Source organism: Pongo pygmaeus, chromosome 4, assembly GCF_028885625.2.
Source record: "Pongo pygmaeus isolate AG05252 chromosome 4, NHGRI_mPonPyg2-v2.0_pri, whole genome shotgun sequence".
NCBI lineage: Eukaryota > Metazoa > Chordata > Mammalia > Primates > Hominidae > Pongo > Pongo pygmaeus.
The window spans coordinates 132,727,787-132,743,864 of NC_072377.2; the positions used below are offsets into that span (position 1 = coordinate 132,727,787).

General features: G+C 40.2%; 1 protein-coding gene across 4 annotated transcripts in view; it reads right to left on the bottom strand.

The window, feature by feature from the left end:
• Positions 1-1,051: 1,051 nt before the first annotated feature.
• The window catches only part of FBN2 (fibrillin 2), a 282,926-nt gene continuing 267,899 nt past the window's right edge, over positions 1,052-16,078 (bottom strand). For all 4 annotated transcript variants that reach the window (XM_063665204.1, XM_063665206.1, XM_063665205.1 and 1 more), the window contains 3 exons: positions 6,570-6,801; positions 4,882-5,053; positions 1,052-2,967 (listed from right to left, as the gene is read on the bottom strand). In XM_063665204.1, coding sequence (XP_063521274.1) covers positions 2,593-2,967; positions 4,882-5,053; positions 6,570-6,801 — 779 coding nt within the window. In that variant the 3' untranslated portion in view covers positions 1,052-2,592. The remainder of the gene's footprint in view (positions 2,968-4,881; positions 5,054-6,569; positions 6,802-16,078) is intronic.

The following is a 16,078-nucleotide window of genomic DNA, read 5'->3' on the forward strand; positions in this document are numbered from 1 at the left end:
TTCATTCTGATTGTGTCAGTGTTCACAGTAAAAAAATGGCAACAAAGCTACCAAAGGTACCTGAGACATTTCCTTCTGGAAGGAGCGTCTTGCAGTGGTCATTTCCTTCTACCTCATTCTTTTCTGTAAACCCCTCATCATTTTTTATCTTCTATGTAAAGCACCTAAAGATGTGGATTCTCAAACTTCTTTAAGAGCAAGTTAAAGATAAACTAAATGTTGTTGCTCAACTTTCAAGGCTAGAGTCAAATTTGGTTCCAGGTAATTTCATATTACAATGCTCATGCTGTACCAATAATAGATGCCAGATGAAACTGAATATGCATGTTAAGTTTCAAAGGATGTCTTGAGGCAAATACTTTTCTTACTCCATGCAGCTAATTTCTGATTGGCAAAGAACAGCATTAAGATCAGTCACAATATTTCCTTGTTTACTTATTCCTTGGATAAAACATTTAAGCACATAAATTCTTAAACCATGTATTAAATTAATCTCTAAGAGTCTTGGAAACATTTCTATGCCTGTTTTAGCAGTGTATCAAAAGGGAGTTCATGTTAAATACTTTCTTAAATCTACCCACTTGTCCACTGAATAAACTGTACACCATTTTAAGAGATAAGGTTTAGATTATTTTGACCTGGGGTATGCCCGCTATTACCTTTGCTTAAAAACTTGGGTTCAGAAAATTTCTACCTTAGAGAAGTAAGATTCTCTAAAAGAATGTTTCACTTCCTCATGGATACTTTATGGGGATATTAGCATGAAGTGAAGAAATCCTTTGAAGTTTCCAGAAAGATGGGTCCCAGGAAGCTTAGAATTTATGCATAAGTAAACGACTTTATATCCTTCTACTTGGATGTAACTTCAAATCATAATCATCAGTTGAACACATGTTGACTTTGCTTCACAGATTTGCCAGCATTCCTTTATTTTCCTGTGTGTCTGGCTCTCTGTCTATTACTTCAATACAGGTTCCCACAGGCAAAGCCTCCAGCCCCTCCCACAAATATAACAGGGGTTGTGGTCTCATAAAATTTTCAGCCAGAAAAATACCCCAAAATAAGCTTTATTGCAAGAAAAGTGTCATATTTGATACACAGACCTACAAAAACAAACAAAACCAAAAACCATAAGTTTTTCCTCACAAACTCTTGATTATAAATTTACACTGTTCCTTTTTTAGTTATTTAAAAAAACAATAAAACCTCAAAATACTGGGTATAACTGGTTACTAATCTTTGGTCAGCACAGCTTTGAGAGGAACAACCGGGAGCCTTTGTGTGCTTTGGCCATTTCACATATGAGGTTTGGTCACTGGTCCAGGGAACAGGTTCTTGGGTTGAGAAGAATAATGGATACGTACTCTTAATAGCACATCCTGGTACAATATCTTTTTAAATGACTAAAGCAAACTAAACATCAATTCATTGTACAAACATCTTTCATACACAATAGGCTATGATAAAACGAGGCATATGGTGTATAACTACAGTATTAATGAAAATTCTAAAAAAAAAAATGGGTTTAAAACAACAACAACAACATATATTCCTTGGCTGCACTGCATGATTTGTTTGCACATATGGCAATCCTGAAATAACTTGAACATAATAAATGCACCATTATTTAAGACAGCACGAAACACTACAGAATGCCAGGTGTTCCCTTTCAAGGGAACGGCGGTTCTTCAGCTGCCTACAGTACCATGAGTACGCAGCGCACCCTGGGTAAGAATGAGGTGTTGTGGGTAGCACATGTGGTTCCTTGAGGTTATGAGAAGGAAATACAGTACAGTTTGGCCTGCAATGCTAATGGTCTCACAAGCAGTCAAGGTATTTTGCTACAGTGGTTGTGCTTCATCTTCTGTTGCCTGGTGTGTCTGGTGATATGAAATGTTGTCACAAATGAGCTGCTTTGGCTTCGATCTACGTTATAAAGGATCTAATGACATTCACGTCTTTTAAATTACTGATTACACTGCCCATTCAGCTCTGTGTGGCTTTCTTTAAAATCATCAGGTGTGTATCAGCTGGATGACTGGCAGAAAACCAAAGGAAACATCTCTTGTATCTATTGGATTTTTAAAAAGCACCTCTAAAGAAAATAGCTCAAATTTATAAATCTAAAGAAAAACAAGTGAGTTTCCCTTTTTGTTTACATAGTTTGTTCATTTCTCCATATATTACTGCATTAAAAATAAATAAACATCTATATTTTTTTAATTAGCAACTATAGCAAAATACCCAAAGTGTTACAGACTGCTAACAGGAAAAAAAAAAAAGCTCACATTATTTTTGTGCATTTAGTGCCATATGCTGATATCTTGAACATTTAGGTTTCTTTTAATATATTTTAAAATGAAGTTATATAAAAAATACAGTAACCACGGTTGCCTTTGTGCTCAAATCTTTGGCCATACCAGAGTCTAAATTATCCCTCCCTGTGAGGGTCAACATTCAAAGTCTAAGACAGGGAGGAAAGAAACAAGAGTTATTATTATTCTTCCTCTTTAAAATTAGTCCTTGACTTTTCAAATGCTTCTGCAGACTGGCTGTGCTAGGATTTGAGCCTGGGCCCAAGTCTGTGAAGGGTTAATAGAGCTGAATCTGCAGCCTCATTCTGAGAGCCTCCCCAAGCTCCCCTAGGAGGTAGTCATCCTCATTGCTCTCTTCCAGTTTCTTAAGCTCCTTCTTCTTGTAGAGAGGGACGCTAGTGATTTCCAGTGTGTATGTGCCGGGCATGAGCTTCTTCTTGGCTGTGTGCAAGTAGCTGAGCCCATTCCTTTGGTGGATGCGGAAGATGCTGTCATCATTCCCTTGAGAGATGACATAACGGATGTGGTTGTTGAGGGGCTGGATGGCGGGCCTTAGTTCCAGGATGTGCTCCTTAGAGCCGAGGTGGGAGAGGTTGAACTTCATGTTGACGGGACTGTCCATGTCGACACTCTCTAGGCTGATCTGTTCAACCTGGAGGAAGAGCAGGAAATGATTTGGGAGAAGCTTCTACAGCACAAGGAGAGGACTAGAAAGAGATCAGCTGCAGGGGCTTTGGTCACAAGGACAGGCTGTGGCTTCCCACTCCCGCTTTCTGCACTCTCCTTACCAGCAGTGGCTGTGAAAGAGGCTGTTGTACATTTTTGTCAGTTGGAAGAAAAGGCCAATTCCATCGAGAATACCCTGTAAATCTTTATGACTTCTCACTCAGCCTTAACGAGGTAATTAAAGGTACAGGACTGGGCCTACAGAGTATTCACATTTCAAGTTTTTTTTTTGATGAGTTTATGAAATATTGTGCTAATTAATAATTTTTAAAAAATAAAATTTAGGTAATGATTTTTTTTTTTCTGGAGTCAAAATAAGAAGTACTGCTGTTGGGCATCAGGAGGGAATGCGCCCAGGGGAATCTTCTGTCTGAAGGCTGGGCTTTGATTTGTAAGGTAAGTGAATGATGAGTGAGTTTACTGGGAGCTATCAGAGGTACACAGAGTGAGTGATCTGCAGAGTTCTCGGGGCTCCAGTTAAGACCAGCATCTTTGGTAAAAGCCAGTGGGGCAGGGCCCAGATAAACCAAGTCTGACTTTTGCTCAGAGGATTGGGAGGAGCACAAATGATATAAGTAAGATAGGATAAAAACCACAATGCTTTGATTGGGCACCTGTTAAGTGAGGACTTGGCAGTGGTGACCCAGAAGTGCCCATCAGTGTTCAGGCAGAATTATGTCCTAGTACCCCAATGGGAAAATTTATAAGCAGAACTTCTGGATTTGTAGTTTGGGAACTTGATGAATATCTCAACTGTCATACTTAAACATCAGTTGGGTATCTTAGTCTACTTAAGGTAAATGTAACACTGGCTTATTTATTATTATAAAATAGCATCATGAACTTTTTGGCTAGAGAAGTCAGGTCATATAGACAAAGTTTCTGAGGCCCATAAAACTGAAGCAAGTTGTCCAATTCACACAGCCAGCCAGTTGTTGATTAGGTTTTTTGGTGGGGTAATTTCTCAGTCATATTAACTGCAGAGAGTGGTGAGTGACGACCTCATGCTGTCTCAGATCTTTGGGAAAATCATCAAGATCTCTAGATATGAGATATTAATCATTCATAGGAACTGAACACATGTGATATATGTGTCAGGCATTGTTCCAGGCAGTTCACATGTTTCAATTCAATTAACCCTTCCATCAGCCTTCAGAGGTATTATTATTCCCATTTTACAGGTGAAAAAACTGAGGTTGAGAGAAGTTAAATAAACACAACCTAAGGAACAGAGGTAACAGATAGGGAGGGCCAGGGAATTATGTTCAAAACCAGGTAGTCTGCAGCCCACCCCTTTAAACACTGCCAAAATGCCATTAGGGAAAGGAAATATCAGTGGCACGCAATTTCCAACTTCAGTTCCTTAAAGAATACAAGTGATTTGGAAGACAAAAGTTTTTAATGAAGGAACAACTGTCTTAAAAATAAATCAAAGAATATGAGACCTACTTGGTTTCCCTAGTGAAAATTAAAATCAGTCTTGTATGCTATACATTTATAAAACAGAACTGAACAAATTAAAAATAATTTCATTTTTTTGAATCATGTAAAAATAGCTCTTTCCTAGATGGACATACCCTCCCACATAAATCAAAAACTACAACAAGAGAAAATGCTCTGAAACTGTGAATCTTAAAGTCTTCTCTTCCAAGCTTTGTGTTTTGATCTAATAATTCAATCATTTGAATTTACTTGTCTTTTCCATACTGGGTCCATTAATTTATCCATTAAATTCAAGGTATGATTAACTTCAATGAGGCTGAAAACGACATGAACTGCACTGCATACATGACTCCATAGGGATAAAATTTTGTGGCAACACAAAGTGGGATTTACTCACAGCAGTGGGATCAGGTTCATGAATACTTCTCTTCTGCCTGCTGTCTTTCTTAGAATAGCCGTTGATTTTGCACTCGTAGCATGCTTCTGGGGACAGAGCATTTTCCTCCTCGACCTCTGTATCCAGTGACAGGTACTGCCCCTTGTTAAATCCCATTCCTGAGACACAGTGGCTATTTGCAAAAAGCAAAGTATTGTTAGACTTTATCACTGACTTGACCACAGTTTTCCAGTGGTAGAGCAGACTCTTCAGAAACACAAAACCAACAGAGCAAACTCTAAACTCATAAACATAAAACCCTAATATTCTTTGCAACTCTTTTATTTTTCTTTTAAAGACAAGGTCTTGCTCTGTTTCCCAAGCTGGAGTACAGTGGCACTATCTTGCTCACTGCAGCCTCGAACTTCTGGGCTCAAGAGCTCCTCATGCCTCAGCCTCCAAATTAGCAGGGACAATAGGCACGCACCACCACATCCAATTAATTTTTTTTAATTTTAATGTTTTGTAGAGATAGGGTCTTGCTGTGTTGCCCTGGCTGGTCTCCAACTTCTGCCTTCAAGTGATTCTCCTACCTCGGACTCCCAAAGTACTGGGATTACAGGGATGAGCCACAATCCCCTATAATTCTTTAACACACAATAGATAAAATTTTCCCTTATTTTGAAACAGCAAAATTCTTCTGAGGGTGAGCCCCGTGCTTTCCCAATTTTCAGTCTTAATTAGACTGAAGTACTGAGCATAATTAACTCCAGAAGGTAAAAGTAAGGTATGAATTTCCAAAGAGAATGCTAAGAGAGGTTCCATTGTTTCAAGGGCCTGAAGCCTGTATTTGCTGCTTGCAACAAAGCTCCCTGCTTTAAAAACCGAGATTCTGAACTTATGTTTTGGTTATTGAGTCAATGAATTGGCTCTAAATGACCTTTGTCTAGACCAAGCCTTTTGTTTTAACTATTATCATACACCATTGTTGGACAGACTTGGTCCATGACTTTTAGTCCCTGCCTTGCACACTGCTCCTTTCAAAGAAGGCAACCTGGACTGACCTCTAAATGCCCATCTTCTGTGTTACTGAGCACCACAGCCTTCCTGGAAGGATGCAAATGGCCAGCACCTCGGCCACAGCCCATGGAACTTGAGACAGTGCACCTAGCTGGAGGGAAGCCTGTCTTGTGGGCCAGGCCCATGCTGAATGGCACCACACCAACTAGGCACCATCCTCTCTCTGTGCAATAGAAAAGCTACACGAGCAAAGAAAAGGACAAACTCCTTCCTCAGTGATCACTATGCTAGCACCTTCCAGAATTTGTAGAAGAACCTGTGGCAAGGCCATTTCCACTTCTACCTCACAGCCCAGGTATCCATGGCAACATGTGAGCCGCATTTTTAAGCATCTGTTTGTCTCTGGCCTTGGGTCAAATTGAATCAATTCAGGCCCTTAATAAGAGGAGCAAAGAGTGATATTTACATACATGTTCAAGTTTTATGCTCATCACAAAGGAAGTAATCCTATACCCTGAGCACAGTCCGTGTGTGCTTTCTTGGTATTTATCTGCATACCCTAAGAGCTCTAATCAATGCTTTTGCGGCTTGGCTTTTAGACACTGTACTCTTCCCTGCAGTGGTGGGTGGCCTGAACTCACTCAGGAACCATGTATTCCTCTATGTGCTGAGGCTGAAGGCCGCCTTACCCTTGTCCCACTCTGTAATACCCAGGGGGGCAGCCACAGAGGTAGCCCCCCTCCGTGTTTGAGCAGCCGTAATTGCAGGGGTTCTTGGAGGACGAGCACTCATTCACATCATGGCAGGCACTGGAGAACTGGTCGAAGGAGAACCCCGAGGGGCAGGCGCACTTGTAACTCCCCAGAGTGTTGTAGCAGGAAGCAGAGCCACAGGCATTGGGATTGGAGCACTCATTCTCATCTAGTGAAACGAAGAAAGAAACTCTTACATGGGGAAGTGGGCAAGAGCAAAAACGTGAACAAGTCTGGAGTCTCAAGTGCCTGTGATTTTATGGCAGAAATAACTCTAACACGGTATTTTATTTATTCTGACGATTGATTTGCAAAGCACATGAATGAAAAAAATTCCCCTAAATTGTGGCTTTAAAAAACCCTTGCTTTGCTCTTTTCTGTTTGTACTGTTTCTAAATATGTCTGCAGCCCTTGGGAACAGACATTTGCAGTCTGCCTAGTGAATAACTCTTCTATTCTCTTAACAGAAGGTTACTTCAAAAGCCTATATCTTGGGCAAATCCTTAGAGATAGAGAGAAAATTAGTTGCCAGGGCCTGTCGGGAGGAAGAAATGGGAAATGACCGCTCTTGGGTATGGTGTTTCTTTTGGAGGTGATGAGAATGTTCTGAAACTGGTAGTACTGATGACTGCATACCTTTGTGGGACTCTACAAAACTCATTTACATGTACACTTTAAAAGACAGAAGTTTATGATATATCAATTAAAAAAAAATCCTTATAAGTATTTGTATCCATTCCCCTAGCAATTCCCCAAACCTTCATTATATAGGAGGAGAAAGCATAAAAAAATTCATAAACCCTAAATGAAAACGATGGAAAACAACACTATTTAGTTAAATCAGTTGAACGAACAAACTAGTTCAGTTTAAAATGCTTGAGAACCCACTGGGTGCAGACTGTGCCTTCTGAGGCAGGTTTGCATCCAGCCATCAGCCAACTATAGCTTTTACTTGCTTAATGACTAACATTATACTATAAATACCTGGTAGCAGGATAATTATAGGTTATACTTTCAGTTGCTATTATCATTTTTACAAAATCAAAGTCTGATTATGCTTTCAACTTTGGAGATTATAATTTTGCCTTAACTGTCTGGTTGATATACAACATGCGGCTTGACTTCTTTGGGCTTTTTTTATAATCCAAATTTCACCCTGGGAACAAATCACATCTGTTCCACGGAATTCTTTCAATTCTTGTGACTCCATGTGGAGCAAAGAGTGTCTGTTTACCTAATATGTGACAAGTATATATTTCAGCCCATGTGGGGAAACAGGCCCACGTGCAAGTGGGTGTGCGCAGAGGACACAGTACTTAGTGGGGAAGCGAGGGATCTGCAGCAGCTCAGTGACATTTGGAAGATGCACATGGGCTCTCAGTGAAGAGGCCTCTCAGACAGGAAATTAAACTTCGTTAAGTACAGGACAGAAGTTACTGAAAGGGTAGATATTATTAGGAACATTTTTGTATCATGATTCTGATAGTCTCAGAATTAAAGGAGACCACTAAATGTAGGTTTCTTAATCACTGAATATAAAAGATGCTGATTATCTAATATGTGAAAATTCTTAGCCTTTATGGCAGGGGAAGAACGTAGATACGATAAATAAATTCTCAGTAACTTGGCTACATATGATATAACTATAACTGCTATTTTATTTCTATATACAAGAGACTTGGAATTCTGCCACAAAGCCTCATCTGCTTTTATAATTAGATCTGACATTCCTATGCAGTGTTTCTCTCCTAACAGGGAATCTAAATTAGATTACAATTTAATAAAATGATCCTGCCATGAATATATCATTAGACATTGTGTTAGGAAGAAAAATTACCAGGCAAAAATAATTAACTGAGTAAATTATATTTAAACATATCACTTACAAGAATATTTAAAAATATGTAACATTTTTGCAAGCACCACGATATACCTCATATTTATATTCTATAAATGTATATCATGATTAAAATTTATAGACTTAAATAAATATGTTCCTGTCTGACACATACTTTGAACTGATTCAAGCCTCACTCAACTATGTGTGAATTATTGTGAACAGGCTACAGAAGCAACTGGAAGTTACTAATACTAAAACACAAAGTCTTCATATATTAAGACATAATTTTTCTTCATATGTATATGTTAGTATTTACATATTTCCAATTTTGAATAATTGTATTTGAATAATTCTAATGCTTACAAATAGTTGAGAATGTTCCCTGCATCTGTACACTCTATCTACCAGAACGTTGTAAATTCTCTGTGACAACTGGCAGAAAACTTCCTAAATTGTTAGTTTGAACTGAAAGCTTTTTTCAATATTAACACTTTCAAAGAACTTTCATTCTTCTTCAATTGGTAGTAGGTTTAGTAACATTGTAGGTTTACAGTTTTGCCTGTTTAAACTGTCTGATGCATTGACTAACAGTGTTGACCACTGACGAGGAGTCCTGGGGAAATCTGTCTGAAATGCTTCCTTCTGTATTCCCCATCTATCATATGAATGGCTGAAGATATTCACACAAGTAATGACAGATAAAAAATGTTGGTGGCTTTTCAATTTGCGTTTTGTCCTAATTCTTTTTCTTTTGCTAACTTGTTGCTTTTATTAGTTTCCTGAAGGGGTATTTCACCCTATTTCTGCCATATGTTTGAGTTAAAAATCCAACGGCGTTACACGAATTCAAGGGAAGAAAGTCAGCAATTTTATTAGAGACAAGCTGGATTCCTCAACCCTGCCCAGAAGAATCTAGAATCTTTTGAAATAAATCCCTGATGTGTCGTACCCAGGCACCTGCTGCTTAGAGGTACTCATTTTAGTAGAACAAGCTTACAAATTCATACCTGCAATTAGGGATATCTGCTCATGTATTTTTAGTTTCGGACTCATCTTAAACCATTTATTCCTCTGCTCATGGAGTTTCTCCTGATTAGAAGGCAAACCGGCTTCTGGCTGGACTCCAGTGCGAGCTACTCTGGGGGTGACTGCCTTGTCAAAGTGCCCACCCCAGGATCTCATAAAGCGGAACTGGGATATACCACACCATCTTGATTTTTTTTTTTTTTTTTTTTTTTTAAAAAAAACCAATTCTACACAATTTATTACAGAAAGCAAAAACACTTCCAACTCATTTATGAGTTTAGTGTTATCCTGATATTAAAACCAGGCTATGACAGCACAAGAAAGAAAACTATAGATCAATATTCCACATGAAAATAGATACTGATATCTTCAACGAAATAGGATCAGAAAAAAAATTCAGAAATATATGGAAAATTGTACACCATGACCAAGGGGGATTTATTTCTTTTTTTTTTTTTCTTTTATTATTATTATTATTATTATCATCATTATCATACTTTAGGTTTTATGGTACATGTGCGCAATGTGCAGGTAAGTTACATATGTATACATGTGCCATGCTGGTGCGCTGCACCCACCAACTTGTCATCTAGCATTAGGTATATCTCCCAATGCTATCCCTCCCCCCTCCCCCCACCCCACAACAGTCCCCGAAGTGTGATGTTCCCCTTCCTGTGTCCATGTGTTCTCATTGTTCAATTCCCACCTATGAGTGAGAATATGCGGTGTTTGGTTTTTTGTTCTTGCGATAGTTTACTGAGAATGATGATTTCCAATTTCATCCATGTCCCTACAAAGGACGTGAACTCATCATTTTTTATGGCTGCATAGTATTCCATGGTGTATATGTGCCACATTTTCTTAATCCAGTCTATCATTGTTGGACATTTGGGTTGGTTCCAAGTCTTTGCTATTGTGAATAATGCGGCAATAAACATACGTGTGCATGTGTCTTTATAGCAGCATGATTTATAGTCCTTTGGGTATATACCCAGTAATGGGATGGCTGGGTCGAATGGAATTTCTAGTTCTAGATCCCTGAGGAATCGCCACACTGACTTCCACAAGGGTTGAACTAGTTTACAGTCCCACCAACAGTGTAAAAGTGTTCCTATTTCTCCACATCCTCTCCAGCACCTGTTGTTTCCTGACTTTTTAATGATTGCCATTCTAACTGGTGTGAGATGGTATCTCATTGTGGTTTTGATTTGCATTTCTCTGATGGCCAGTGATGGTGAGCATTTTTTCATGTGTTTTTTGGCTGCATAAATGTCTTCTTTTGAGAAGTGTCTGTTCATGTCCTTCGCCCACTTTTTGATGGGGTTGTTTGTTTTTTTCTTGTAAATTTGTTGGAGTTCATTGTAGATTCTGGATATTAGCCCTTTGTCAGATGAGTAGGTTGCGAAAATGTTCTCCCATTTTGTAGGTTGCCTGTTCACTCTGATGGTAGTTTCCTTTGCTGTGCAGAAGCTCTTTAGTTTAATTAGATCCCATTTGTCAATTTTGGCTTTTGTTGCCATTGCTTTTGGTGTTTTAGACATGAAGTCCTTGCCCATGCCTATGTCCTGAATGGTAATGCCTAGGTTTTCTTCTAGGGTTTTTATGGTTTTAGGTCTAACATTTAAGTCTTTAATCCATCTTGAATTGATTTTTGTATAAGGTGTAAGGAAGGGATCCAGTTTCAGCTTTCTACATATGGCTAGCCAGTTTTCCCAGCACCATTTATTAAATAGGGAATCCTTTCCCCATTTCTTGTTTTTGTCAGGTTTGTCAAAGATCAGATAGTTGTAGATATGTGGCATTATTTCTGACGGCTCTGTTCTGTTCCATTGATCTATATCTCTGTTTTGGTACCAGTACCATGCTGTTTTGGTTACTGTAGCCTTGTAGTATAGTTTGAAGTCAGGTAGTGTGATGCCTCCAGCTTTGTTCTTTTGGCTTAGGATTGACTTGGCGATGCGGGCTCTTTTTTGGTTCCATATGAACTTTAAAGTAGTTTTTTCCAATTCTGTGAAGAAAGTCATTGGTAGCTTGATGGGGATGGCATTGAATCTGTAAATTACCTTGGGAAGGATGGCCATTTTCATGATATTGATTCTTCCTACCCATGAGCATGGAATGTTCTTCCATTTGTTTGTATCCTCTTTTATTTCCTTGAGCAGTGGTTTGTAGTTCTCCTTGAAGAGGTCTTTCACATCCCTTGTAAGTTGGATTCCTAGGTATTTTATTCTCTTTGAAGCAATTGTGAATGGGAGTTCACTCATGATTTGGCTCTCTGTTTGTCTGTTATTGATGTATAAGAATGCTTGTGATTTTTGCACATTGATTTTGTATCCTGAGACTTTGCTGAAGTTGCTTATCAGCTTAAGGAGATTTTGGGCTGAGACAATGGGGTTTTCTAGATATACTATCATGTCATCTGCAAACAAGGACAATTTGACTTCCTCTTTTCCTAATTGAATACCCTTGATTTCCTTCTCCTGCCTAATTGCCCTGGCCAGAACTTCCAACACTATGTTGAATAGAAGTGGCGAGAGAGGGCATCCCTGTCTTGTGCCAGTTTTCAAAGGGAATGCTTCCAGTTTTTGCCCATTCAGTACGATATTGGCTGTGGGTTTGTCATAAATAGCTCTTATTATTTTGAGATACGTCCCATCAATTCCTAATTTATTGAGAGTTTTTAGCATGAAGGGTTGTTGAATTTTGTCAAAGGCCTTTTCTGCATCTATTGAGATAATCATGTGGTTTTTGTCTTTGGTTCTGTTTATATGCTGGATTACATTTATTGATTTGCGTATATTGAACCAGCCTTGCATCCCAGGGATGAAGCCCACTTGATCATGGTGGATAAGCTTTTTGATGTGCTGCTGGATTCTGTTTGCCAGTATCTTACTGAGGATTTTTGCATCAATGTTCATCAAGGATATTGGTCTAAAATTCTCTTTTTTTGTTGTGTCTCTGCCAGGCTTTGGTATCAGGATGATGCTGGCCTCATAAAATGAGTTAGGGAGGGTTCCCTCTTTTTCTATTGATTGGAATAGTTTCAGAAGGAATGGTACCAGCTCCTCCTTGTACCTCTGGTAGAATTTGGCTGTGAACCCATCTGGTCCTGGACTTTTTTTGGTTGGTAAGCTATTGATTATTGCCACAATTTCAGCTCCTGTTATTGGTCTATTCAGAGATTCAACTTCTTCCTGGTTTAGTCTTGGGAGGGTGTATGTGTTGAGGAATTTATCCATTTCCTCTAGATTTTCTAGTTTATTTGCATAGAGGTGTTTGTAATATTCTCTGATGGTAGTTTGTATTTCTGTGGGATCGGTGGTGATATCCCCTTTATCATTTTTTATTGCATCTATTTGATTCTTCTCTCTTTTTTTCTTTATTAATCTTGCTAGCGGTCTATCAATTTTGTTGATCCTTTCAAAAAACCAGCTCCTGGATTCATTGATTTTTTGAAGGGTTTTTTGTGTCTCTATTTCCTTCAGTTCTGCTCTGATTTTAGTTATTTCTTGCCTTCTGCTAGCTTTTGAATGTGTTTGCTCTTCCTTTTCTAGTTCTTTTAATTGTGATGTTAGGGTGTCAATTTTGGATCTTTCCTGCTTTCTCTTGTGGGCAATTAGTGCTATAAATTTCCCTCTACACACTGCTTTGAATGCGTCCCAGAGATTCTGGTATGTTGTGTCTTGGTTCTCGTTGGTTTCAAAGAACATCTTTATTTCTGCCTTCATTTCGTGATGTACCCAGTAGTCATTCAGGAGCAGGTTGTTCAGTTTCCACGTAGTTGAGTGGTTTTGAGTGAGATTCTTAATCCTCAGTTCTAGCTTGATTGCACTGTGATCTGAGAGACAGTTTGTTACAATTTCTGTTCTTTTACATTTATTGAGGAGAGCTTTACTTCCAAGTATATGGTCAATTTTGGAATAGGTGTGGTGTGGTGCTGAAAAAAATGTATATTCTGTTGATTTGGGGTGGAGAGTTCTGTAGATGTCTATTAGGTCCGCTTGGTGCAGAGCTGAGTTCAATTCCTGGGTATCCTTGTTGACTTTCTGTCTCGTTGATCTGTCTAATGTTGACAGTGGTGTGTTAAAGTCTCCCATTATTAATGTGTGGGAGTCTAAGTCTCTTTGTAGGTCACTCAGGACTTGCTTTATGAATCTGGGTGCTCCTGTATTGGGTGCATATATATTTAGGATAGTTAGCTCTTCTTGTTGAATTAATCCCTTTACCATTATGTAATGGCCTTCTTTGTCTCTTTTGATCTTTGTTGGTTTAAAGTCTGTTTTATCAGAGACTAGGATTGCAACCCCTGCCTTTTTTTGTTTTCCATTTGCTTGGTAGATCTTCCTCCATCCTTTTATTTTGAGCCTATGTGTGTCTCTGCACGTGAGATGGGTTTCCTGAATACAGCACACTGATGGGTCTTGAGTCTTTATCCAATTTGCCAGTCTGTGTCTTTTAATTGGAGCATTTAGTCCATTTACATTTAAAGTTAATATTGTTATGTGTGAATCTGATCCTGCCATTATGATGTTAGCTGGATATTTTTCTCGTTAGTTGATGCAGTCTCTTCCTAGTCTCGATGGTCTTTACATTTCGGTATGATTTTGCAGTGGCTGGTACCGGTTGTGCCTTTCCATGTTTAGCGCTTCCTTCAGGAGCTCTTTTAGGGCAGGCCTGGTGGTGACAAAATCTCTCAGCATTTGCTTGTCTGTAAAGTATTTTATTTCTCCTTCACTTATGAAGCTTAGTTTGGCAGGATATGAAATTCTGGGTTGAAAATTCTTTTCTTTCAGAATGTTGAATATTGGCCCCCACTCTCTTCTGGCTTGTAGGGTTTCTGCCGAGAGATCTGTTGTTAGTCTGATGGGCTTCCCTTTGATGGTAACCCGACCTTTCTCTCTGGCTGCCCTTAACATTTTTTCCTTCATTTCAACTTTGGTGAATCTGACAATGATGTGTCTTGGAGTTGCTCTTCTCGAGGAGTATCTTTGTGGCGTTCTCTGTATTTCCTGAATCTGAATGTTGGCCTGCCTTGCTAGATTGGGGAAGTTCTCCTGGATAATATCCTGCAGAGTGTTTTCCAACTTGTTTCCATTCTCCCCGTCACTTTCAGGTACACCAATCAGACGTAGATTTGGTCTTTTCACATAGTCCCACATTTCTTGGAGGCTTTGCTCGTTTCTTTCTATTCTTTTTTCTCTAAACTTCCCTTCTCGCTTCATTTCATTCATTTCATCTTCCAGGGCTGATACCCTTTCTTCCATTTGATCGCATCGGCTCCTGAGGCTTCTGCATTCTTCACGTAGTTCTCGAGCCTTGGTTTTCAGCTCCATCAGCTCCTTTAAGCACTTCTCTGTATTGGTTATTCTAGTTATACATTCTTCTAAATTTTTTTCAAAGTTTTCAACTTCTTTGCCTTTGGTTTGAATATCCTCCCGTAGCTCGGAGTAATTTGATCGTCTGAAGCCTTCTTCTCTCAGCTCGTCAAAGTCATTCTCCGTCCAGCTTTGTTCCGTTGCTGGTGAGGAACTGCGTTCCTTTGGAGGAGGAGAGGTACTCTGGTTTTTAGAGTTTCCAGTTTTTCTGCTCTGTTTTTTCCCCATCTTTGTGGTTTTATCTACTTTTGGTCTTTGATGATGGTGATGTACAGATGGGTTTTTGGTGTGGATGTCCTTTCTGTTAGTTTTCCTTCTAACAGACAGGACCCTCAGCTGCAGGTCTGTTGGAGTACCTGGCCGGCCCTGTGAGGTGTCAGTCTGCCCCTGCTGGGGGGTGCCTCCCAGTTAGGCTGCTCGGGGGTCAGGGGTCAGGGACCCACTTGAGGAGGCAGTCAGCCGGTTCTCAGATCTCCAGCTGCGTGCTGGGAGAACCACTGCTCTCCTCACAGCTGTCAGACAGGGACATTTAAGTCTGTAGAGGTTACTGCTGTCTTTTTGTTTGTCTGTGCCCTGCCCCCAGAGGTGGAGCCTACAGAGGCAGGCAGGCCTCCTTGAGCTGTGGTGGGCTCCACCCAGTTCAAGCTTCCAGGCTGCTTTGTTTACGTAAGCGAGCCTGGGCAATGGCGGGCGCCCCTCCCCCATCCTCGCTGCCGACTTGCTGTTTGATCTCAGACTGCTGTGCTAGCAATCAGCGAGACTCCGTGGGCGTAGGACCCTCTGAGCCAGGTGCGGGCTATACTCTCGTGGGGCACCGGTTCCTAAGCCCGTCGGAAAAGCACAGTATTTGGGTGGGAGTGGCCCGATTTTCCAGGTGCCGTCTGTCACCCCTGGAAGGGGAACTCCCTGACCCCTTGCGCTTCCCGAGTGAGGCAATGCCTCGCCCCTGCTTCGGCTGGCGCACGGTGCGCTCACCCACTGACCTGCGCCCACTGTCTGGCACTCCCTAGTGAGATGAACACGGTACCTTAGATGGAAATGCAGAAATCACCCGTCTTCTGCGTCGCTCGCGCTGGGAGCTGTAGACCGGAGCTGTTCCTATTCGGCCATCTTGGCTCCTCCCCCCCCACCATCTTGATTTTAAGTCAGACTATTTTAAATAGAGCTTCCGCATTTAGTAAAAACCTGCACAGCTCGTTTTGTGC